Source organism: Lepidothrix coronata, unplaced genomic scaffold, assembly GCF_001604755.1.
Source record: "Lepidothrix coronata isolate B3197 unplaced genomic scaffold, Lepidothrix_coronata-1.0 Scaffold8, whole genome shotgun sequence".
In the NCBI taxonomy this organism is placed as follows: Eukaryota; Metazoa; Chordata; class Aves; order Passeriformes; family Pipridae; genus Lepidothrix; species Lepidothrix coronata.
The window spans coordinates 3327200-3352102 of record NW_016690188.1 but is presented as its reverse complement, the minus strand read 5'-3'; the positions used below and the strand labels follow the sequence as shown (position 1 = coordinate 3352102).

Below are 24903 nucleotides of genomic sequence, written 5' to 3'. Positions count from 1 at the left end.
TCTTCTCAAGCAAAGACAGCCAATTCAGAATGATATATATCACTGATGGATGGGGTGTGATTGTCACTGTTACTTTCACTGCTGATATGAACCATAATTTATATTAAAATCTTAGATGATTTAAGAGAACCATATAAAAATCAGGACTCATAAAACCCTGAAAGTTATAAGGCTACAGCTGTAGCTGTAGTCACCTGCATATTACTTTGTCTCACACTACAAAAGCCAGTATTGGGACTGTAGAAGCTCCAGTTCAAGGCAGAATTAGGCCATCAGTTGTCCTAAGGATGTACAGAACAAGGATGGCTGAACCATGACTGGTGATAAACATTATTCTTCTACTCAAGGGTTTCCTTTCCTTTGATATCTCCTAACACCTGCAACTTAGAAATGTGATGACAACGATGAAAACTTTTCTTCCATTTTAGGCAACAGTTCCAAAGCAGGTAACCCTAAAGACCTGAAATATGTTTATTATCTACCTTTAAAAACACAAATTACAGATAAACTATGAATTGTAATTAAAGAGGTAATTACAAGGGGATTGTAATTAAAGGTCCCGGGCAGACTTCTCTTTGCCATTCCCTATTCTGAGCAAACTTTTGTTCACTATGTTGGCAGTTCTTTCTTCTCATCCGTTTCTCAAATCCATTCTTCCCTTTCCGCATTCATTCTCAAAGACCAAACCTTCAAATATCCACAAACTTTTCTTCTTGCCGCAGTCTATGTTTTCACTTTGTGGTAAAATGCCAGCATGCCCTTTGTCTGTCCCTTTAATCTCAGGCTTTCCGTAATACTCCCTGAAACTTCAGGGGATATCCTTGCGATACTTTCTGTTGAATGGTGCCTATTGTATTTTTGTGATTAACTTTTACTGTTTTGTTGCTATAATTGTCTGGACATTTTGAAAAATGAAAAAGATAGAAAAAAAAGAAAAAAATCTTTTGGGAAAATGAGGATTTAGAAAAGCTGAGAGGAGTGGAAGGCAATGACCTCACTGCCTTTACACTGGAGATGCTTACATTTTGAAAAATGTAGGACCCCCACAGTCCTATTACAAAGTTGCTTCCTAAAATTTTAATCATCATCAAGCCTGCTAAGTAGTCATCTACACTTGAGAGCCTCACAAATCGATATCACTGGCTGCAGTGCAGTAATTGCTCTGAATGCAGATTCTATATCCACCGTGAGAAGCAGCAAAGAGAAAAGACCCCAAATCTTCCTCTGGTTAAGAACTAGGCTGAGCTAAACAAAAGCAGCCTGGCACTACCCATTGCACAGTAAATGCTAGTTGGCATATTTCTGTAGTGACCAACCCCTTGCCATCTTCTCTGTCTGAAACATTTCTAAAACCTTGGCTTCCTTGGCCTGTCAGCTCTTCTGAGCCAAGAAAACTCAATAGAGACCCTGTTATCCTGGAGTTTCCACCTCTTCTATCTTTTTTCACTTCTAGGGACAAAAGCAATTGTTTATGGATGCTGGGAACTGAGGAGGCTTGCAAGGCAGTCAGACCACTTAGAACTGCAAAAAGGCATCATTGTGAAGAAAGCAAAAGCTTCCATTCGGTGCACCTAATTTCAAACTACCATTTTTTCATAAACAAAGAACTTGAAACACCACACAATAAGGACTGCATCTCAAGGGTTTGTGCATTCTGGAAAGTAGCTTTGGGTGCTTTTGGTTTTGGATAATTGACTTAAGACACAGTCAAACCATATCTAGGACTATATACACAAGAAACTTTATGGCAGTCTTTCCATATGTATTCCTTGTATCATACATGCTCACAGCAGCCAAGATCAAAGATCTTTTAAGTCAGGCAATAAAAGACATTGTTATTTTACATAATCTTCAATGCAAATGGCCCAGAATGAAAGGCTGGAAGAATAGAAATGCTACTATGTCCTTTTCACAGACAGAACCAGTGCGAATGTCCTTCATTCTTTACATGAGGACAGAGACATTATGCAGCTTTCCCATGTCTCAGAAGAAATGAATAAGTGCAGAATTAGGACTCCTATAACTATACCTCACCTTCTTTGGGGGATAAACAGGTATGACTTGTTCATGCAGCAAAGGACACCTGATAAATGACAGATAACAGCATGCCTCTTCTAACGTGGATGGAATGAGATCCATACAGTTCTGGCCATTTTGAACTTATCAAAACTGACTCAGAGTAGCTCAGAAGTGGCTACAATGCAATACCAAACAGAAAACTGACACATTGCTTGGAAAATCCAGCCTGACTAGTCATTATTTAAAATGCTCATTTGCCTCTGTTGCATTCTGCAGATGACTTTGTTCTTAACATGTTACTTATTTTGAGATGTCTCCTGACCTTCAGCATTCCTTTTTCCCAGTCCCAATTTAAGCACATCCCCATTTCCACATATACTGCATGACACAGAAAGACTAACTAGCTGCAACAAGACAGGTGGAAGAGAATGTACTCTTAGAGATCCTTATGCCAAAGTTGTCCTATGAACATAAATATTCTAACAAGCTTTATCCTGTCACAATAGAGCTATAAAGTAGCTCTGTTCAGCACATGATAATGGCTTTGTAATTCAATTATTGGTAGAATTTGCCTTTGGGGATTTATCTTCCTTTAGCCTCAGCATCCATGCGAATCCCTTATCGTAAATCTTGCCAATGCAAAACCAGCTCCCCCACCTTCTCTGGGACATATCCCACCACTTCATGTTAAAAAACAGACAGCTTATTTCAACTTAGTGAATGGCAGGTTTTTGTTTTTAAGGACAGAATGAAAACAACAGTGGATGACGCTCATGGAGTCCTCGGTAGCATCAACTTTTTGGTCCCACTGATGCTTCTGTAACACTTTAAATCCTAATTGCCATTCATAAAAATAGTAACATGTAGCACTGAACAGGGAGCTTTTTGTCCAAAGATACAAAAGCACTTGACAATCGACCTTTAAGTAACCTTCCCAGCATGCTACTGATTTGTTCAAGACCTATGGAAAAGTACGAGACAAGGAGACCAAGTTAGAAACAGGGGCTGAGGAAAATTTTTGTTCTCAGCTTTATGGATAAACTTCACTGATTAGTCAAGAGCACAGGGACCTCATTGATTTGACCAAGATCACACAGTTGCTGTGTGGCAGAGACAAAAATAGAGCTTGAGAGTCCTCCAGGCTCTTTTTCTTTTACTACTATATTGACTCCATGAGGACTTCGCAGATACTCTCTGCTCCTTTTTTGCTTGCAGAGATCAGTGAATCTGTCCCAGGAAGCTTAGTGTGGGAGGCAATTCTTGTGGTTTCTTTAGTTCAGTCCCTATTATGTGAAATTTCACAGATTTTACTATTCCTACTTTAAGGACTTCTTTCTAGCTTTAACTTAACCACATTCTCCAGACATGTTTTAATAATGAAGGGCCAGATTCCAGATAGGCATAAATCAGCACTTCATTTCTTTATATTTGGCTAATAAATCTGTCCTGATATTAATTTAATTATATTTTCCCTGCTACATCTCTGCTCTATTCTTTCCTACATTGTCCAATCAGATGCAATCAGACACCATTTTGCGCAATTCAGCTGGCAGCCACTGGGCCAAATCCATCCTATGGTATGCTTTACTCAGTTTGTCACCTTTTCTCTAGAACTGACAGAAAATAGCAGTTAAGTGACTAAAGTCCAATTTCTCCTCGTTGTGCCACCTCACAGCACTGACAGAAAAACAGGTGGTTGTTGCTGCTAACACTAGAATAGATGAGCAGGTAAACAGGGGTAGTGGTGTCATTTCCAGGCCATAGGGAGTCCCTTCTACTCTCACCATCCCTTTTTACAGCCCTAGAGCACAATTATCCACAGGCTTCCACACCATGCTGTGTAGACACCCCACAGCTTTGAGGACAGTAGCAAACCAAGCAAACCAAGCTCTCCTCTGCTGCAGTAATACCACAGCTTTCTGTGGGAAGCTCCAGAGAGGCAACTTGGCTAAATCTCTGAAATAGATGGATGTGAATTCTCAGGGAGGTAGCTATCTATTGTTCATAACATTGGGTGGGAGGAATGTCTTAAAATAACAATCTAAATTAAGTGGATAAAATTCAGTTAGTAGGATTAGATCCTGATTTTACGATAGCCCTCCTGTCCTATATCTCTTTTTCACATCTTGCAGGAAACTTAAGACTACAATTTGGCTTGAAGGGAGAGAATGAAGAAGGTACCCCCTAGTTATACCCTCTGAACTCAGCTCCCTGATATCATAAACCAAACCTACGTGACTTACGGCCTCTCTGCTGGTACAGCCTAATAGGATCACAATTTCCCACTGTGTTAAGACACATCTTGTAGTGCTGTGGCCCTGAGTCAGGAAGCTCTGGAGGAAGCCAGCAAGTCATTTAGAGCAAGAGTGCAAAGTCAACTCTGGTAACACAGTGTGCTACTCATTAAACATACAACACAACACAGCAGTGAAACCTTCCTGACACAGATCTAGATGAATCCACAGGTAGCTTAACTGTGAAACTGCTTCACCTTCTCAAGGTCTGTCCTTTATAGGTGCATACAGAGAAATCAGCTGCTTACCCCAATGCCTGTTGGAGACTGACAGGTTCCAGGTCCTGCAGAGCACTGCAGGCTGCTGAGTAGCACCCAAATCAAGATTTTGAACCTCGTATACAGATGCTTGCCTACTTCTGCAGAACTTTAATGAGGGAAAGTGGATGATGGAGAGAAGTTGAAGCTTGTGGGAGCCTGTACACATTTATAAAGTATCTCTGGATGATTTTTTTAAGATAAATCTGCTGAACTGGGAAAACCAAAACACATCAACCTACACATCAATCAGACTGGGGCTCCTTGGTCTCAAAAAGCTTTTTCAGGTGTATATACCTATTCTCCCTATTCAAAACTGGAGGACGAGACTCTAGGGGAAGAAAGAGAGCAGTCACGTAAACAGTCAAGATTCTGCTCAGTTCTGACTTTTTAGAAGAACATTCTGACTATTATTTTACACCCATCTCTAGAGTCCCCATGACATGCAAAAAGGGCTGAGAACCCTTTTTCACTCACATTGTGGAACTCTGCCAGACTAAGGATTTGGGACTGAGAAGTTATACTTTGCTCTGATGAATCCTGCTTTGATTATGAGTTACAAGGTCTCTCAAGAAACTGCTGGGACCAGAGGATCTGGTTATTTTAGACTCAGTGGACCAGAGGGCTACCAATTGCTGCTGTGTGACTTCATAATTCTCTCAATCTTATCCAGAGAAGAAATCATGTATTTTGGATCTCAGTTTCTTAAGAACTAATCCTTATCATAACTCCAGAGTCTAACTGAGCTTTCAACAATAAGAGAAAGAGAATGCTGCATGTCTTTTTTCTGTCCTTGCTGATCCACATGGGGCTGGGGAGTTTGTAACTCTGGAAGCCAGACAGGAACAAAATCCTAATTCTCAAGATAAACCTGGGAGATTTCATTTGTATCACAAAGAAAGAGCTACAGATAGACCTTCAGTCTGACTTTCTCTCAAAGCCAAACTGGAAACAAATGTTTGGTGTTCAATGTAGGGAAATAATAAAAAAAAGAAGACCAAGGAAAATTTTCTATGTATTTCTATTTCTGGGCTGCCAAGAAACCTGAGGATAAAAAAGCACTGAAGTGCTGAAGCAGAAGGGCAGCGCTACAACTCTTGCTATTCCCCATCAGTCGGTTGCTTAATTCAGATGTCTTGAAAAGTGACATGGGTTCCTCTGGCATGTGCCCATATCCACCATATTTAAGCTATGAAATACATAAATTTTTAATTAAATTTCTGGTACACTTCAACTCAGAGAATATGGTTTGTGTGCTAGATCAAGTGGATGATTTTCTGGAGAGACTGTCACAATGCACTTTGATTGGCATCTTTCCCACCAGCCTCCAGCAGTTGCCCTGCAGTGATTAAAAGGTCTTGTTCAGCCATACACAGCATCATTTGTAAACAGCCTAGATACTGTGCCATTTAAATTGTTTCAGCCCACCTGGGTGGGTGTGCAAATCTCACCAAGCCAAGATCTGACAAGAACACTGGGACGGTTTTCCCAGCTCGCTCCAACTGCTTGAATATAATGAGGTTTTTAACAGGGTTGTGACACCTTTTCTCCTTAATTTTCAGCTCTTTCAGCTGCTCCAATGAACATAGTCAGAGCTTTTAAAATACAGTCTCCAGCCTCCTCTGGAAAAGATATATACTCTATAATTATACTGTGAAGATTAACTTCCTTTCCCACTACTCATATAAGAAACACAAATATAGCCCTATCTACTCATCTGTCCTCCCAGCTGCTTACCAGTTTTTTCCCCTTCAGTGTGTGTGCATATCTTTGTATTATTTGAGGGGAAAGGTTGGTTGGCTGCTTCTTTTACAATATTTGTCTCCATTTGCTTCTCCTTCTTATCCTCAGAAAAACACAAGACGGAGTGGAGACCTAGAAACATCTCTTATCAAACTGACACATCTCCTTTAATTTCTTCAGGGAATCATTAACATCATGAACTCATGACCCTACTGGAAATCATAAATGGTTTAGGTTGGAAGGGACCTTAAAGATCATCTAATTCCCAATCCCCTGCCATGGGCAGGGACACCTTCCACAAAAGAGGTTGCTTAAAATCCCATCCAACCTGGCCTTGAACCCTTCTAGGAATGGGGCAGCCACAGCTTCTCTGCACAACCTGTGCCAGGGCCTCACCACCCTCACAGTAAAAAATTTCTTCTCAATATCTATTCTGAACCTACCCTTTTTCAGTTTGAAGCCATTACCCCTTTCCTTATCACTCCATGTCCTTGTCAAAAATCCCCCTCCAGCTCTCTTGTAGCCCCTTTAGGTACTAGAAGGGGCCCTAAGGTCTCTCCAGAGCCTTCTCTTCTCTGGGCTGAACAACCCCAACTCTCTCAGAGTGTTTTCAAAGGAAAGGTGCTACAGCTCTCTGATCTTCTTGAAGTATGGAGTTGTATTTCTTTTGTATTTCTCCCACTTGCTGGGCTGTGTGCAATACCCAAATAAGAAAAAAATAAAATCAATACCATTGTATAGATAATGATTATAACTTGATGATATAATTTACTAGCTGGGCTTCTGTACTGTTCATTTTATGTTCGTTTTTAAGACACTTTTATTATTCGGTTTTATTTCTTCCCTCTCCCCCTCAAGTTTTTCAAGATTGGGTTTTGATTAGAATTAAAAAGTAAAACGTCTCATTTTGATTTAAAAAAATTATGTTTTCCAGACATTTTAATGAGATTTTCAACCTTATGTTCTTATTTTTTTTACAGACAGCTCCAATTGTGATACTTTGACTTACTGACTTTCAGAAAATAATTTCTGGTGGAAAGCATGACTTGGTCTGAGGACTAGAATAAAAACCTGTCTTTTAATGAGCAATGAATGTCTGCATATATATTTTGGCCATATTGAACTATATGCACTTTGACCAGGTTTTTTGCAACCACTGGTCATGGATATTTGGATTTGCAAGTCACAAGTATCATTAGTGAACTTTGACTAGATGACTGGACCACTTTAAAAAAAGAAGAAAAATGTAATGTAATTCCCAACATAACTGATTGGCCAATTGTGTTCACATTTGTATTCACTACAAATCAGCATCTTCACCAGCAAAATTCCACCATAGGAATGTACATCAAAAATGACCAAGTGTCACAAAAATAAACTCAGAAATATTTAGATAAAGCATTTATCCCATTTTTTTAAACTAGGATCTACTGTATTCTCTTCCCCTAATGTCAACTACATCAGTAAACACTGTGCTATCAGCAATAATCCATGTTACATTAACTTGCTGTTCCTGTATTACCCTGATGAAGTATTTATCCCTTAGAATATTCCTTCCTAGTAATTAGGGTATCTTCATAGAGCACAGTTCCAGAATTACCAAGTACCTTGATAACTTTCATGTATTTTTCTGTCACAGTACATTTAACAGCAAAATCTCAAGAAGCTGCCATAGAAATTATAAAAAACATGAAAGCTGTTGATACAGTGCAGAACTGCCATGCCTCGGGGTTGTATGCAGTGTGGATTCTTTCATGTCTCCATCTGACACATAATGTGGTTGACTCTCTGAGTGGATTACATTGTCCTCAGTATACCACTTTCACATGCTTAGATTATGCAAACAGATATGTGATGGTACCCAAATTATAGCAATTATTAGAGATGTCTGTTTTATAGTAGTCCATCATTAAAGCCTGCCCAGCACAAATGTGTCTTCATAACCTTTTAATGAATTAGCAAATTACAGATCCCCTTTTTCTACATGTGTTTTATTTTGTTGTTTGGTGGTATTTTTAAGACAAGAAAACTCCAGTACCCTTTAATTTTAATGGTTTGAGTTCATCTGTTCATCTCTCACCTTATATCTACCTCCACAAAGTGACATTACATTTCTCTCATCACAAGTGTGGATGTCAGGGCACCACTTGGAGCTGCAGGTGGAAGAATGAAAAGGAAGAACAGAGGAGCTCTGAATAAACAAATATTCTATTTCCATGTTAATGACTCCTCTTAATGAGAGGATGCAAGAATACAAAATACATATTAGTTACAAGGAGCTGAATTGTGTCCACACAGAGTGTTTTCTCAGAGTTATGTAGTAGGCATTATCAGATTGCTTCAGTGTTTTCCTTCACGGGGTTAAATTTCTCTTGGGTAGCAGTAGAAGGCAGTGTTTCATGGAGCAGCCGAAAAATAAGCAAATAAAGAAGAAAATTCTCCTGGAAATATATATAAGAAATGCAGCTGTAAAAGACACTAAAAATTCTCTGACAGCATTTGCAGGTAGAGCCTTCTCAAGACTAAAACTAGGAAGCCCAGTGGTGTTTATTCACAAGACTTAGAGTGACCCACAAACTCTTTACAAGGCAATATGAGAGACTAAAATAGCAATGAAAATATCAGTGAGCAATAAGGAAAACGTATCTTTGGTTTCACCAACCCTTCAAATCCATGTAAAAGTCTTTAAAGTCTTCTAGATGACCCTTCCTAACAAAAGAAGCAGTGTAACTAAATGCAGGCCTTGCTTTGTGTATTCCACTTTTAGAGAAGTCCTAGTTTAGACAGTATTGGAAGTATTCTGTATTAAAGCAACTCCTCAGCCTTCCTTAGATAACAGAAAATATCCCTCATTCTCTGCCCATTACTGCCGTGTCCTGGTTGATTCCTTCAAACACATTTAAATTAGAGAAAGCACCAGCAACAGGAGAGAGTAACCCCACATTCTGCTTTTCTTGAAAAGTTGTGATTTCGGGACATTTTACTTCACTATTTATTTCTGCTCTTAAGAATAAGTGAAGTTGAAGTCATTCTTCTGGCTTAACAGATTCATAAGACTGCATTTTTCCTCGCCAAAATAATTAATTAAAGAAACCCCTACCAACAACAAACCATAGGGCACTGAGCAAGGTTTTATCCACCTTGTGCACCAGCACTAGATAGAGATGTTGCTGCAGAAATTTGGATTTCAACTGTACTCCTGCACCCTCTTATATTCCAGTTCCCTTCTGCTTTTCTTGCATGGGGAGTCAGCAGTGGCCACACATTGAGTGCAAAGGGCTGCCCTTCTGCTTCAGCACTTCAGTGTCTCTTTTATCCTCAGGTTACTTGTCTGCACAGGAATGGAAGTGCATAGAAAAGCCCAGTGTTGCTCTCTGTGGGGTACAGGTTCTCAATTACACGTGCACAGCTCTTTTCTACTATAGATAGGTTTGAGAACAGACAGTGTCCACAGAATTGCAGTTAACAGTACTTTTTTTTTCCAGAGTGATGATGGTCATAATAAATAAGCCAGAATAAGATGCAACACTGTCTCCCCAAGTTTGATTATTTTTACTTTTGATAGCAGAAGTACAGTCTAGGTTACACTGAGATGTGTTATACAAAGGACATTCTACTCAAGGTGAAAACACAGGCTTGCAGTTTCATGCTTTGTTTTTGGCTGTAGGGAAGTTAGATGGGTGGTTGCAACATCTTTTCATCTTTTAACTTACGCTTTGCCTTTGAAGTTCCAAGCCTGAGTTGTCTTATTTGTTAGGTTCTAAGAGGCCTTCAAAGTTTGAGCTCCATAGAAAGGGAAAATGATAATTTTCATCATTATTTTTATTGCAGGCATCCATCATCTCAATTAACAATAAACCAGCTCTGTAAGCAATGACAGGAAACTTCAAAAGGTTGGGAGCACTGTACAGAATATGGGGATACAGGGACAGTCTTTCCATCTCTCTGACCCTCTTCAGTGATTACAATTTTGCTGGACATCTCAAAGACTGGGTACCCAGATTTCTGTGACTTTCTGCTTTTATTAGCCCAGAAAAAAACAGATGTGTAGAGCTGTGTGTTTGCATCTGAAATTTTGAGACCCTTTTAAGAATTCTACAGGAAAGAAATACACACATGTCTGTCTACAGACACTTACATAAAAACAAGTTTAAGCCAAAAATGAAATTTAGCTTGCAAAAGCTTCAGCTAACACAGGTTCTGAGAAAGGATTAAATAGCAGGAGCAGCAAACAAAATCTATGGTATATCCTTTGCAGACTAAATATAAATTTAACTTTATAAGTAAATTTGACCTAGAGCTCTTACTTTTTTTATAAATTAAAAGAAAATATTTGAATGAACCATTCCTGAATCTTGATATGTTCAAAACCTGTGGGTTTGGTAGAAATTTATAGTTTAGAAGCTACCATGGGGGTCTTATTTTAACCATTAGGTTCAGCTCCTCCTTATTTCAAAGCTTCTCTTTGAAAGGCATATTCACAAGATGTAAGCTCACTTCTGCTCACAGGCATACTGCTGCTTCCATGAAGAGTTGATGAGAAATCTCACAGATTTACACCAGTGTAAGCAAAAAGAGAAATAAGGCAAAATGCAAGAAAAACCTTATCTTTGATTTGGACTATATAATTTAAGTCAACTCATGCATTATGGATGCCTCGAATTCTATCACAGCCATGTAGGTAACGCCCCTTAGTGAATTTAGATACAAATCGTATGGCATACGCTAATGCAGCAAGGAGTTCAACTTGCATTAGTGACAAAAAGCCCTGATACTTCTGCAAGGTAACTCTGGCATCAGACTTGCTAATGCTTTGCCATTGCCAAAAAACAACTGACATTCAAAGATTCAGCAGGAGGAACTTACACATGGCTGATTCATACAGCTGGAAACCTGACTGGAAACACTGCACTGCTGCTTAGAAGCTTTACTGCAGAGTGATTTAAGCTCATAATGAAGAAGTGTGTGTGCCTTTAGTTCAATAGTCATTAATTTTCAAGGACTACATAGGTCTAACAGTAGTTAAAAACGTATCACCAGCCACTAGAGGAATCTACTGCTACCTGTGGCAGAAATGCTGGTATCCTCAAAGATTCCAAGACTTCAGGCTTTGGCCCTTAATTGCAGCAGGATCAGACTGAACTCTTCACTCTCCTATCCCAAATCAATGCTTTCTTCAGACTATTATTCAGCATAGTTGAGTTGTGCATCACCCTTAGATCAAAGACCCAATTTTTGAGTGTCGTATAAACACACAATGCCCCTTTCATACCAGTTCTAAATTAATCTCAACAAATCAGCAGTGCAGGTTGCATTCAGCCATATTGCCTTCAAGACCTCATTTCAACATCTCTGTATGTATGGGGAAGTTGCATCTAGGAAATGAGGAAGAGGGTTTTGCTCTTACCAGTAGAATCTGTTTGGTGCAACTCCCTCATGAAGAAGCAGCCATCTTCTGCCAAACTCCACTGAACTGAATAACTGGGGACAAAAACAAACAGTCGTGAATCACAGTAAAACACAAAGACATCAGAGAAATTAACCTGAAGAACCCTGTATCACTTCTGAGACAGTGACTTGGGACTTTTACTTCTTCCAAACTCTAAGGGACACACCCGAGGCAGCTGAAAGGTGTCTGTGGTGCCTTTTATTGGCATAGACAATACTGAGATGTGTGATATGGGACACAACTGGTATTACCTGAGGAATCACTTCATGTGTACACCCAACAACCAGCCATGAATGAAAATTCATCATCCATTTGCCTTCCTCGATGTTACGTTAGGAGGACATTCCCATTCTATTTATCAGTGCCATCCTTAGACAGCTTTTTCAATCTGGCACCAAAAATGTTCCAACATGTCTAAACTTCTCTTGCAGGACTGGATGAGTTTAAATAGCACAAGTTGCTTATAGCACAGAAACCCATGATTCTCCCTCTGCTCTTGTCCTTCTCCTTGCAAACAACGTGACACCTTCTACTCTGGTTACACAAACAATATTCAAACACATCAATCATTTCAGAAAATATTTTCATGATAAATACCAAACCAGGCTGAGAAAGGTCAGCAAAAAGGCATGTTACAGGTATTAGAAATAGTTTGACATGTCTTTGTTGAATGATATACAAATGTTACTGTTAGAGAGCACTTGCAAACAGATGCTGCCCGTAAATGCTGCCATCAGGTAATTCTCGGAAGGCCAGTAGAGAGAAGGATCACTTGGGTTCTTTTATTTCTTTTGCTTGATTTAGCTTCAAATTTATCACATGGAAGAACTGAGAAGCAGTCAACCCTAAACTTTCTTGCAGATTCATCCTATTTCCCTTCTCTCCTTTGCTTGGTAGACTAGGTCAGTACCCTTTCTGGCAAGGCAGATGTTGGACACCTTTTTTGAACTGTGATCTCCCTTTTCATGACACCACTTTAGCGATCTTGCATAAAATGCCAACAATCTGCATCTTCATGTGCAAACCTTGACAAATTTTTTTTGGAACACATTGTGGCAGGGAAGAGAAAGATGGATACCTCTGAGAATAACTGAGAAGGAAAAAATTATGATTTTAAAACTTCAGGTTCATCAGAAAGATGATTTGAATATATTTTAAGAATAATGAGACTGGGATGCAAAAAACCTTGAGATCTACTTATTTGGCTATTCATTCCAAACACAAACCCCAATATCCCTCAGCTTTTCTATGGTAAAAACTTGGAAGGACATCAAGAAACTAGTTACAACAGCTTTTTGGTAAACAGTAGACTGGCATATGTCAAAATTTACTTTAAATACGAAACCAAAAATGTCACCTCTTTCATCTTCCTTTCTCTTGAACAGTCAAAGAGAGAGGAAAGAAGGTGGAGGGGATAGAAGATAATAAGAGCAAGAAGAGGGAAACCAGTTTAGTTTTGTAGCTAGAAATGCATCCACTTTAAAACTTCAGTGGTGAGTTTGCTATTTTTCCTTAAATAGAAGATTCTAGATACATTTTTATTTAAACTGTAGGAAACCTTAGCTATAACTAAGGAAAACTTTCATTTTTGAAAATTAAAGAAAATCTTTTGGAATATTTAACATTAATTTTTAAAAGTAATTTGAATTCACCTATTAAAGAACTTTACCATTAGAGGAGGTATTCCCCCCCCTTCACATTCAAAATCCATTTCCAGACCCGTTTTTATAATTGCAGCAAAAATAAAAACATAGTAACAATAAGCTATTGTTATTATCTATCATCTCTCTGATGTCAGTATTCTCCCTTTACTGGCACAGTAGTTTCTTCCATGCCAAGTAATGTCTTTGACATACAGTAATTTTAGTTTTAATGAAGCTCATATCATCCTTTTGCTAAGAATAGGGAGCAATCCAAACAACTCAGCAAATACCTGTGTGTTTCCAGACTAGGGATACATAGGATCTAAGCTTTACAGCGACATTGATGTTCAGATGCCTGAAGTCATCATACTAAATCTCGTTTTCCCACTTCTGTATCTGTTACCCTTATTCCTCTCTAGTTTCCCTGTGTACAACTTTCAGCGGGTTGTGAGTTTGTTGGTGATAGCAACAATTAACTGAGATTAATTTCAGCATGCAAAAGCTTTCTCTGTGCTCGTGCCTGCAGTCCCACTGCAGTGCCAGGTGGCTGAACAATCCCAGTGTCACAGCTTCCCTCTGGCTCTTCCAGCACAGCTCTTCAGAGGGGCTGTTTACCTGGTGCATTAAACAACTCCCTCAGCAGAACAGAAGCTGTGACAGCGCGCAGCACCCAGGGAGCCCTGCCTTCTCTTAATCTGTGCCCTGAATGAGATGTGATTCAGGCAAAAAGTGGAGAAATGCTAGACTTCATAAGTTTGTTTCAAAGGCAGGAAATGGATATAGCAATACTACTGTCAGGGCTGGGCTCTCAAATTAGAAACCAGTGCCCAGTGAGCTGGAGACAGCGTGTGAGAAAAGGCAACAGCTCTCAAAGGGAAATAGCAGCTCTCTGGGAACCCATGCCCAAAGCTCTCATTGTCTTTGATGAGACACTTTAATAACCAGGATGGTTTTTTCCTCCTCTGCCATTATCTCAGCACCAACCTTGGCCTTTACTGACTCAGAGAGCACAAGCAGCACCAGTGTACCTTTAGAAAAGGCAGAATTCCTCAACTTATGTATCACCCTCTCCCCCCCAAAAAAACAATCGATCCTTTGCAGTAAGAATTTTTTACAGATATTTTATTCTAGTATCGTTCATTTTTTAACTGAGTTTATTCAGTTGGACCAGAAAAAAAAGAGGTATTCAGAGGCTAGATTTTTTTCAACTATCAGTTATGATACAGCTGGGATTATTTTTCCCCACTTAGCAATTATAGTGCCTATATGGATATTTTTCAAACCCAGCATGGTATTTTGCCATCATTATAAAAGCCTTTTCTCTCTTGGGACTTCTAGTGACAGACTTGTGCATGCAGTCCCTTCAGAGATGACATTTTGTTTTCTTTGGCATGCTGCTGTCTGATGACAATTTTCATTATTAGAATGAATTAGATACACTTCTTTTTCAACCACAGATAGAAAAGGAACCTATTACCATTTCAATGTATGTTTTCAGCTGAGGGCCAAGTAGTGATCTGACATATCTGGTTTCACAGAGACAAAACTGATATGAAGTACAAATCTCATATTGATCTCTTAGACTTGACTCTGGTTCATCAGGGAATAATTCTGTTCTTGCTTCCTCTTCTCTTGTACTTTTATTTTTCTGTGTAATGCACAGATTGCGTAACAATCATTAACAGTCTGGTTTTCCCTTGTTTTGCTTTTAAAAATCCTAATATTCCGTGAAGTAGAAACCTACCACCTACTTCACTCATATAAGGAAACAAAAATGCAAAGGAAAAGAAAAGGCTGTTCTGAAGTTACAAATACCTTCTGAGACTGAGCAGGGATTCAAATAAACTCTCTGCATGGCAAGACTACAGAAGAGCCCTCTCACAACACAACACTACTATCTTCTGGAGAAGGGAAAGTTGACATCTGAAAACTGGACTTCTTTCCTTATCTACACCAGACATGATATGATACTACCCTCTCTCTTTTTGTTTCCCAGTCTGGTTAAAGAAAAGGTGATTTAAATAGCATGATGAAAATGGCATGAGGGAAATAGTTTGAGCTAGCTAGTAGTTCTGATTATTTTTCTTTTCCTTAAGAGATTTCCCCTAAACAAGTTGTAATGGAATACAGCACGGAGTATAAGTTTATTTGTCGACTGGATTTAGCAACTTTCATATTCTTATATTCAAAACAAAAAAAGCTGTCTTTCTCTCACCTCAGTCCAGCTTACTTGGGTATCAAACAAAGTATATTATATTTAATGAAATTGCTGCATGGGGCATTTCTTCTTCAGAGCAGCTAAAGGCTGGGAGGCAAGTTGTTATTCCCTGAATCAGACTATGGACCAGGTTTTTCTCTACCAACACTGAATTTGACAGAAGAGTATAAACAAAGAATCTGAAATTGTGAATGGTATTTTCTTCCTAGAATAAAGCATAAGACTCGTGATTAAGGATACAGAAATGGACTACGGCGCTGACAGTCATATAAGTCCCTGATCTCTGATCTGTTTGTAAGTTCCAGTGTTAAGAAGCTTAAATATCCTTGAAGCACTGAAGTTCACAGGACGCTGCATAGACTGAACATTTTAAGTTGCAGGCAATGCATTAATCATGCCACAGAGAAACCATCAATAAGGTTTCCCAATAATTGGTGTTTATTGAATGCTGATGGAAACACATCAGGGCAATAAAGCTGTCAGATACCTGCTTCACAGCTCTGCAGCTGCTTTTGCTGATGAACCACATGCTACTGCCACATAGACTGTCTGTTGTTCAGTATGATCATAACACAGCAATTTCTTTTGTGCCTGTTCATCAGATCATAGCATCCTGGAGATGACCCTCAGCTGTCTTCCTACCTAACCCTCAATAACTACTCACACATTCTCAAATATGAGCCACATTCAGCCAGTGTTCCGGTTTTGAGGTAGCTGGCAAACAACTCTATTAGGGTGATGTCTCCAGTGCATTCAATTCATATGCTAAAAAAAGTAGCTGGCAACATGTTTTTTGCCAGGACATATTTAAAGGAATCTGACTGGTATACATATTTTAAAGCAAGAATGAACCTCTAATATCATGAGTCTGTTCTCCTCCTAACAGATGCTGCAGATTTTTTACCACTAGCTCAAGCAGTAAAGAGAATTATTCAGGCCAACAACTGATGGCTGAACTAGATTGTATCATTTGGAAAGACACCCAATCTCAAATCCAAGGGATGATGAATTTATCACTTCACTTAGTACTTTGTCCTCAAAGTTAAGTCCCTTCTCTACTAAAAAAATACTATCTCTGTAACAAATAACAGGGTATCCTGCAGTTGTTTTCTGTTGTGTTGTAAATTTACTAAGTAGGTTCACAACTGCATTAAATAAATGCATTTTTGTTTAAAAAGTGTATTGTATTAGAATGAGAATAGAACAGAAAAAGCTTGTTACAGCAGAATTTAAGGCAAAGTGTGAGAATTTTCACACACACATGCACAGCTTTAAATTTTAAAATAAATGATTGTTTATCATTTGCATTACATTAAAACCTATGGCTTCAAGTGAGTTTAGTGTTGACATGCACTTTGTATAATAAGAAACTGGAGACACATTGGAGAGGACAGTCAAACAAATGACAGAGGCAGAGACAGAGAAGGGAGAGGTGAGTCATCTACAGAAAAGCGAAAGGAGTTGCTTAACACCACAGAGAGCAGTGTCAGACCTAGTAATATGGAGTACATTTCTTTATTCCTAATCCAGTGAGCTGTCCAACTCTGATGGAAAGAAAAATAGCAATTTTTTCATGGAAGTAGGAAAACTGGAGCTAGATAGAGCACAGAAAATCTTGCAGAGAAACAACAGATCTGCCCTTAACTAAAAGTATGTATCCATGGACCCAAAAGCAGGAAAAGAACAAGTTCTCTAAGGTTACAGAGGGCTGATGTTTATACAGATGGATAAACAAGGACGTATTGATTTGCCTAAAGATGAGTGAGTCAGTGGTAAAGAGCACAGTGATTACTGCTTGAGAATCTTTCCTTCTGTTTTACTTATCACAGTTCACAGTCCTGGCCCAGAAATCCATCTTCCTCTCTTGACTGCAAGGCTGCCACTGGGCTCTGCTAGTTGATTTTTTTCTTTTTCTTCCATCTTTTAATTCCATTCTTTATTTTAATTTGTTACCCCAGCACATCATGCTTAATGAGGTCTGTAAAAGACTCACTCTAAGAAAGTGGGTACTCTAAGAAAGTATATTTTACAACATAGTTTGTACACTGCACCATTATTCTTCTTTTGATGTCCCTTCTTTGTTAATTTTCAGAATGCTGGTCGCCACCAAACGCTCATCAGTTTGCCTAGAGATAACAAGGCATATTTGCAAAGGGTTGTGTGCTAGATGTGTTATCAGGATGCCTAACAGGCATCTGTGCTTAGGGTCCTCACACAAATGGTGAGCACAGCCCTAGCTACAAATGTGGGTGTTTCTGTGCATCGCTTGCTCAGAAACATAACCACATGGAATGTCTTAAAAATAGAGAATAGCATTCACAAGGCCTCTGTGTGGAAGGCCATATCCATCCCTGGCACAAGTGCTAGTAACCCAGGAAAGATATCTAAGATCGTGCAGAAAGTGCAACATTGCAAAGGCTGGAACAAACAACTTTTAACATACATATTACTTATGACTTTTTCATCTTCAATATGCGTCACAGAGAATCAAGTCTGCTGGAAATCTGGCTTGGATGATTAGTGGTGTCCCAAATATTAACACAAATAGTGTAGACTCTTGCAGGAGTGATGCCATAGGGGAAGGGAGAGTTATTCACATAGGCTAATGTTAGCTTTATGCAAACTAGCTCCCTGGCTGTGGCTGTAGTCTGTCAAAAGAGATAGGCTTTTCCAGAGGATGATTCAAAGTGGCTAATGCTTACCACTACAGAGAAGCTTTTTTCCTCTCCATTAACTTCAGATGGGATTAGCCTCCCTCAGCCAACATTAGCCCAAGTGAATAGTCCTCTAAATGTTGTCAGCCGTGTGGAAAAAAAAAACCAACCCTGAAATGATGTCACTTGATGTTATCAACTCTTTTTTTTTTTTTTATTTTTTTAAACTATGATGTAATTTCTGATAAAATAAATCTGGATTTTATTCTCCTTTCTCTGGTGTAAGTAAACTGTGACTGTTACCGCTGAAACTGAGAGGGTGTAAACAGAAACAGATAATTTATGTTGAAAGGAACCTCTGGAGGTTCCTGGTCTGATCCTTCTCCAAGAAGATTCATCCTTATAGATTCTGGTGCAACGAAATGTAAGGTTTTAGAATTACAAAGTATATCCAGAATAGTCCATCACATCTTGAAGAGTGAATACTGGCTGCATCTGTGGCAGATACTCTACTGTCAGACACAAGTATTAGACCAAAACACATGCATAGATGGGGTGAAGGTAGTGTTAAGTGTTGGCCTGTTCTCTCACAGACATCCTGTGGCCACATGCATCCATATCTCTTCTCTAAGTGGTTTCTCTGTCATCCCTGATAAAAGAATACCTTTCTCTTCCACTTATCTGCATGAGAAGTGGACATCCTTTAATGTAGGAAAATGAAGAAGATTATATGATTTGATGTCAGAAGATATGTGGTCTCACAAGTATCAGAATCCTGATTTGCTAAACTGCGGCACTTTAGAAATATCAGTCCCTAACATTGATCTTCAGCATGACACGTACAATCAATAAAGGTAGAAGATGGAATCAGATATTTCAAAAAGGCCAAAATGAAAAAAAAATATAAGAAAAAAAAGAAAGGAAATATAAACCTCTTCATTTACTAGTGCTGTGTTGACAGAGCTCCTTTTATTTGGGGTGCCTTGCTTTTCAAGAGTTATTTACAATGAGAGTGGAGCAGCAAAAACGATAACTCCATTTTAAACCTCCTTTTTCAGCCTCTGCTGCTGCCTTTCAGTGCTTGAGAGCCTTTGTGCATTTATTCCTAAGCTGGGCAATTACAATCCCACACATTTTGCCTGACTTGTGTTTCCCAATTTCACCTGTATTTCATCTCTTCAAATAGCTCTGTTATTTCTGACTGATTACTAACCATTCCTCTGTGTGTCTGACTCATTTGAATAGCAAAAGATGTCTCCACATGAACCAGAGGCTCTTACATTCCATGCTCTGATTACACAGAAAACACTCCTGAAGATTACACAGTAATACATAAGCAATACTGCCATAAAATACAGCCCCTCATTCTACAAGCAAGCTGATTAAACCCATGAGAACTCACACGTACGAGACCTCCAACAAGGTTTTGCCTTACAGGTAATGCTTTGCTGTGTCTGAAGTTTCCTTCTGATTTGTAATGGAGAAGCATGCAGTAGTTCTGCAATTATGTGGCAAAAATCAGCCAAGTAACAACTGTACTTTCGGCCAGAACAATGAATGCAATCATGAAGCAATTAGTGCAGGCAGCAGATGGTTTGCTGCTCTTTTTTTCTCAAGACTGGAAGGAAAAAGCCATGACTTAATAAGGGACTGGTCTGTCAGAAGTGGTAATTCAAGTCTGCTGCCCAAGGCAGAGACACAGGAGAGAGATATGGGAACAAAAGTAACAGTCACTGAACCTTAACGAGTTGTTGCTCGTCAGCTGAATCCCAGTAATTAACCACATTCACTCATAAACAACACCCAAGAAACTAGGACATAAAATTATTTCAGTTAAAACAGATTTCCCTACCATTCAGTGAATCCAAACAAATAAAAAAGATCTTATAGTGATAGGCTCAGTGGGCTGTGAAGAGATTGAGGGATGATTCTATGTGACCCATTTCCTGTTGATTACAACTGAGCAATAAGAGGCATGGATTACTGTTGGCTTTGCCCTCATCAGTCCTGAATTGGATGGATAACTTCTGAGACCAAAAGCAGTCCAGATCCAATGTGATTCCTGTCTCTCCAGCTCTTGCTCTTATTCACCATCTGATTCTCCTGGTACCATTTGCTGCAATGACATGATGCAAATGGATGACAACAATCATGTTGCAAGAAGGGTGCAAACGTTTTCTAGTTGACTCTCACCTCTCTCCTCTCAACAGCAAAATTAAATGACTGTGCTAACCATTACTGATCAACATCCAACTCACTCTTTACAGTCCCCATCAACACCACCTTCACAGAATCTTGAATCAGTGGTATCAAAGTTAGTGGCATCAAAATGTAAATTCTTTACCATGCAGATATGTTTCCCTAGCCTCCTTGGGTGACTCTTAGCCAGTATGCACACAGTGCCTGGAATCCAAGGAGTAAGGGTTCTCTTTCCTTAAATAAGGCCTTAGCACAAGATCAGAAAATAGCTAACAGCAGTGTCATTTGTTCCAAAGTACCCCACAGCTCCCTTTGCAATTATCTAAATACCTGCAGGACCTCTTAATTACTGTCAGAAAATTCTGCCTTTGGATATACCAACATGAAACCAATGGGAGTCATTTACACTTAGCCATAGGCTGAACTTGACCCTTGGTTTGAGTTACATTTAATTTAGTCCAAGCTGATTAATACTCTTTGCCTGCTGATTACCCTCTACACTTCTTGGCCAAAGCTTGTTAAGTCAGAAAATGTATCCATTAGGCTTTAAAGCAGAAACCAGGCCTGTGACTCATACCCATTCAGAGCGCTTTTAAAATTCTATTTTGAATTTAATTGGTACAGATCTACAGACCTTGTGCTACCTGATTTTTGTCTTGCAACTACAGTACTGAATTACTAACAGTTATCTAATTTGCTAATCAACACCATAACAAAGAAATTTTGTCATACAGCCTACAGCCTCTCACCCCAAACACCCCATACATCCAACTCCAACACCAACCCCATAAATTCAGGTTAACGCAAAAAAGGACCCTTTGTTCTTATGTCCATATTGTTTTTTAGGATTCTGTACAAGTGGGAGTTTCCTATGGAATAGCATCAATACTTGTTGGTAGCCATCTATCATAAATTAAATAAGCCTTAGCTGTACGGCCTCTAATTCAGAATTATTTCCTGATCAGACTGAATACCATAACAACTGAAATAAATTTTCTACTATGTCATACTTTTATTTGACAAAGTTCCCACTGAAAGCTTCATTGTTCTTCATGTAATAAATTTCCTGCTTATTAACACACAGTAATGTTCACTTCAACGGGTCCTAAAAAGACATCAGAGACCAGCTTCTGTTCTGTTTCATGTCAGTCCAGAGAACTCAATGGTCACAAGGGAAAGGAAATGTTTTGACCTTGACTAATTACATACTGAACACCCAGAAATAATTTAATCTGCACCTTCCTCTGGACAGAGTATATATATAACCACAGTACACTCTACAAAATGCTGTGAGAGGGGTGAGTGAAAAATATTGTATGGGACTGGGAAGAATTAGGCAGGGAAGATGCATTTCTCAGTTGCAAAGGATATTAAGCTACAGCCCTGGAATGATACTGGGTTTGAATTTAAAATGCAGGACTGAAATATTCGAAAAATTTCAATAAGATCATTTTGTGACCTTACCTACTTACTTAGTTATGCCTTTATTTTCTCAGGCTTACAGTAAGAGTAACAACAAGACTAATTTATGCAAAAGGAAAATTAGTTGTTTAATGTTTTTACAATGAATTAAAATACGCAGATGAAAAACATCATTGAATTCAATCTTTTATGTTGATGTTTACACTAACGTATAACTTGAACAATTCAGCTAATACAACTATTGCTTAAACTTTGCAAATTTTTTTTGTCTTTTTCTAGTTTTATTTTAAAATGTTAAAATGTCAGGACGTGAAATCTGCCATTTCTCAGAGCAGTTTGCTCCAATGGCTAGTTACTTTACTGCAGAGTTTATCTGCCATTGACTCCTAACCATCAAATTTTGTTAGAAGTTTTTATTGCTGGATCAAAATGCTTACTCCTATATTTTGTCTTCCTCCACGGAGATATTTATGCACAACAATATAGTTTCCCTTCAATCTTTTTGTTAAACTAAGGAGATTGAGGTCTATCAAGTCCTTCACTGGAAAACAACTCCTTGTGAGGATTGATGTGTCTGATTTTCAAAAAGTTCTAACAATGAGTTCTCCAAAATAAAGTCTTGTGGTGTTGTGTTAGGTTGGGCAGCAAAAAATCAAGGCAAATCTCACAGCATATTTATTTGGTTGATGGATTACCTGTACTGAAGGAACTGGACTTCAAAGAAAATTGATTCACTGCTACTTTTTCTCTTAGAAAATCAAAGACTACTTGAAAATATGCCAACCAGATGGGAATAAGGATTGTTTTATACTGTTCTTGGAGCTGATGCTAGGCTGGAGCAAGACAGTTGTGAAATAAGAGGACAAAAGCCACATTAGAGGTTGTGATTCCTACAGTGAAGGACCCTAGCTGTCTTCTCTGCCCATTGCCTGTCACGCAGTATTGCTTGCAAAAAGACAGATGACTAAATGCAGACTGCCAGATCAGTAACTGAGGGCTAGGCCCCAAGAATACAATAGATGACCATGTCCTTTACTTTGACCTTTATGTTGAGGCTTGCTCAATGTTTTCTGCTTGGAAATACCAAACTGGTATTTCCAGACTGTCCTGGTATCACCCTCAAAATCACCTGAATGTTCTGCAGCAGTTACACAAAGAGATGGAGAAACCCCAAGTTCTTCCTAGGCAAACAAAGCAAAATGCTGCCAAAAATTCTTACCTTCTGATCTTGGCTGTAGGCTAAGATCCAATCTTCCTGCTTGGGGTGGAAGAGCAGACTGTGGATGTAGAAGTTCAGACGGTATTTTTGATAGGTGGCTCCTTCGTCAGAACTGATTAATAAGCTGCTTTCAACTTCTGGATCAGTCAGCAGCATAATCTATATGGAAGGGAAAGATGAAAATACAGTGGTGAAGAGAAAACAGATGGAAGAGTAAGCAAGCAGCTAGGAACTACAGATAAGCTTATTAAATATGGCTATTTCAAAATGTTTCATTGTAATGTCAAACCTACCATAGCCAATACTTCAGTAATTAAAACACTGTATTTCAGCTATGCATATAAACACATAATATATGACCAAATAATCAGAATGGCTTTACCACTAGTTAAATCAGAACTAAATGAAGTTATGCTTAGGTTATTTGAAAAATTAAACCTGAAATTTTTAACTTACTAAGTTACCAGACAGGCACAGTGGGGTGCTAGGTTCTTCAAGAATGATCCATTGGAGTGACAGACAAAAAGTTAGGTGTTAAGAAAACAAGAAAAAAACCAAAACAAAACAGAGAGAGGAGAGTGACACGTTAGAGAATGATCTCTAATGGTGAGTTTTGTTAGACTCTGGCAGAAATTCCAGAGAAGACAGTTCATTGCCTGAAACATTATAACGTGGCTGTCTGCAACAAGCAATCTTGCTCTGGCAGAAGAACACATCTGATAACATAATGGGTTCTTTCCATCCCCAGTGCCTACTGTGCTGTGAATTACAGATTTGGTGGTATAAAAAAAATAATCTCTGCAAAGTAAATTTGCTTTCTAGCTTTGTCCAGGAGTGTTAGTTTAGCAGTCACAAAAGATATACGGCTTGTAGTTGTGGTAGCTACTTCTCCCCATTAACTGTGGTATTAATTGGTCTGCATTGCTGATGAATCAGAGAGAATAATGAGTTACTGCTCTCATGTGTCTCTGCACAAGAGAATGTATAGGTCTAATCAGTAAAAAGAGATCATTCCAGTATTTCAGCAAGCAACAGATTAATACCCCTAAGGAATGGGAATGAGGTATCATGAGTGAAAACCATGAAAAATTCTAAAGAATATTTGCCTGGAAAGGTATTAAAGCCTTGAATCATTAGGATTTTTATTTTTTTTTTTTTTAGTTTGTTTGCAAATGGCAAACACTGATCTGGTTTAGAGAAGCCTGAAATGAAAGGATCTGCACCTGACATTTCTCAGAGCAAATTCCTATCTCAGTTTGAGCATTGTAAAAATTACACACTCCATTTCCTTCTCTTCTTTCATTTAGGCAGGCAGAGTTAGACATAACTCACTACCTATGAATTATAAGGAGACATAGCATCTGGTGTCTGATAGACACCAGAAGGTGAAGGGGTAAATACACATATAATCTACACAGAATATCTCCTTCATTATTGTGCAGCTGCCAAATGTTTCTTTTTCTATCTCTAGAGACCCCCTTGGTAGCACAATTTGGCCTGTGACTTAGAAGTCTGGGGTTCTGCAAAATCCTTGAACTTTCTGATTAATCTGCATAATCACAGAGCAGTTACATTACCCCATTGTATCTCTAACATAAAATAGAGTAGGGTTCCCATTGTAGCATAAAGTTACAGTCTCCTATTATATCTCTGATTTATTTTAGAAATTTGTGACGAAAACATGCATTATTATACATTTTTATTTTCATTTAACACTTTCAAATATACCAAGCATATTGTTGATGTGACTTCTAAACTGAAGATTGTATGACAGAAGCTACACAGA

The 24903-nt window shown here is 38.7% G+C and overlaps 1 protein-coding gene across 1 annotated transcript in view; it reads right to left on the bottom strand.

Annotated features, from left to right (window-relative positions):
* Positions 1-24903, bottom strand: part of SORCS1 (sortilin related VPS10 domain containing receptor 1) — a 270695-nt gene that overhangs the window by 81919 nt on the left and 163873 nt on the right. The window contains exons 4-5 of the mRNA XM_017804167.1: positions 23118-23276; positions 11721-11794 (exon numbers count right to left, since the gene is read on the bottom strand). Coding sequence (XP_017659656.1) covers positions 11721-11794; positions 23118-23276 — 233 coding nt within the window. The remainder of the gene's footprint in view (positions 1-11720; positions 11795-23117; positions 23277-24903) is intronic.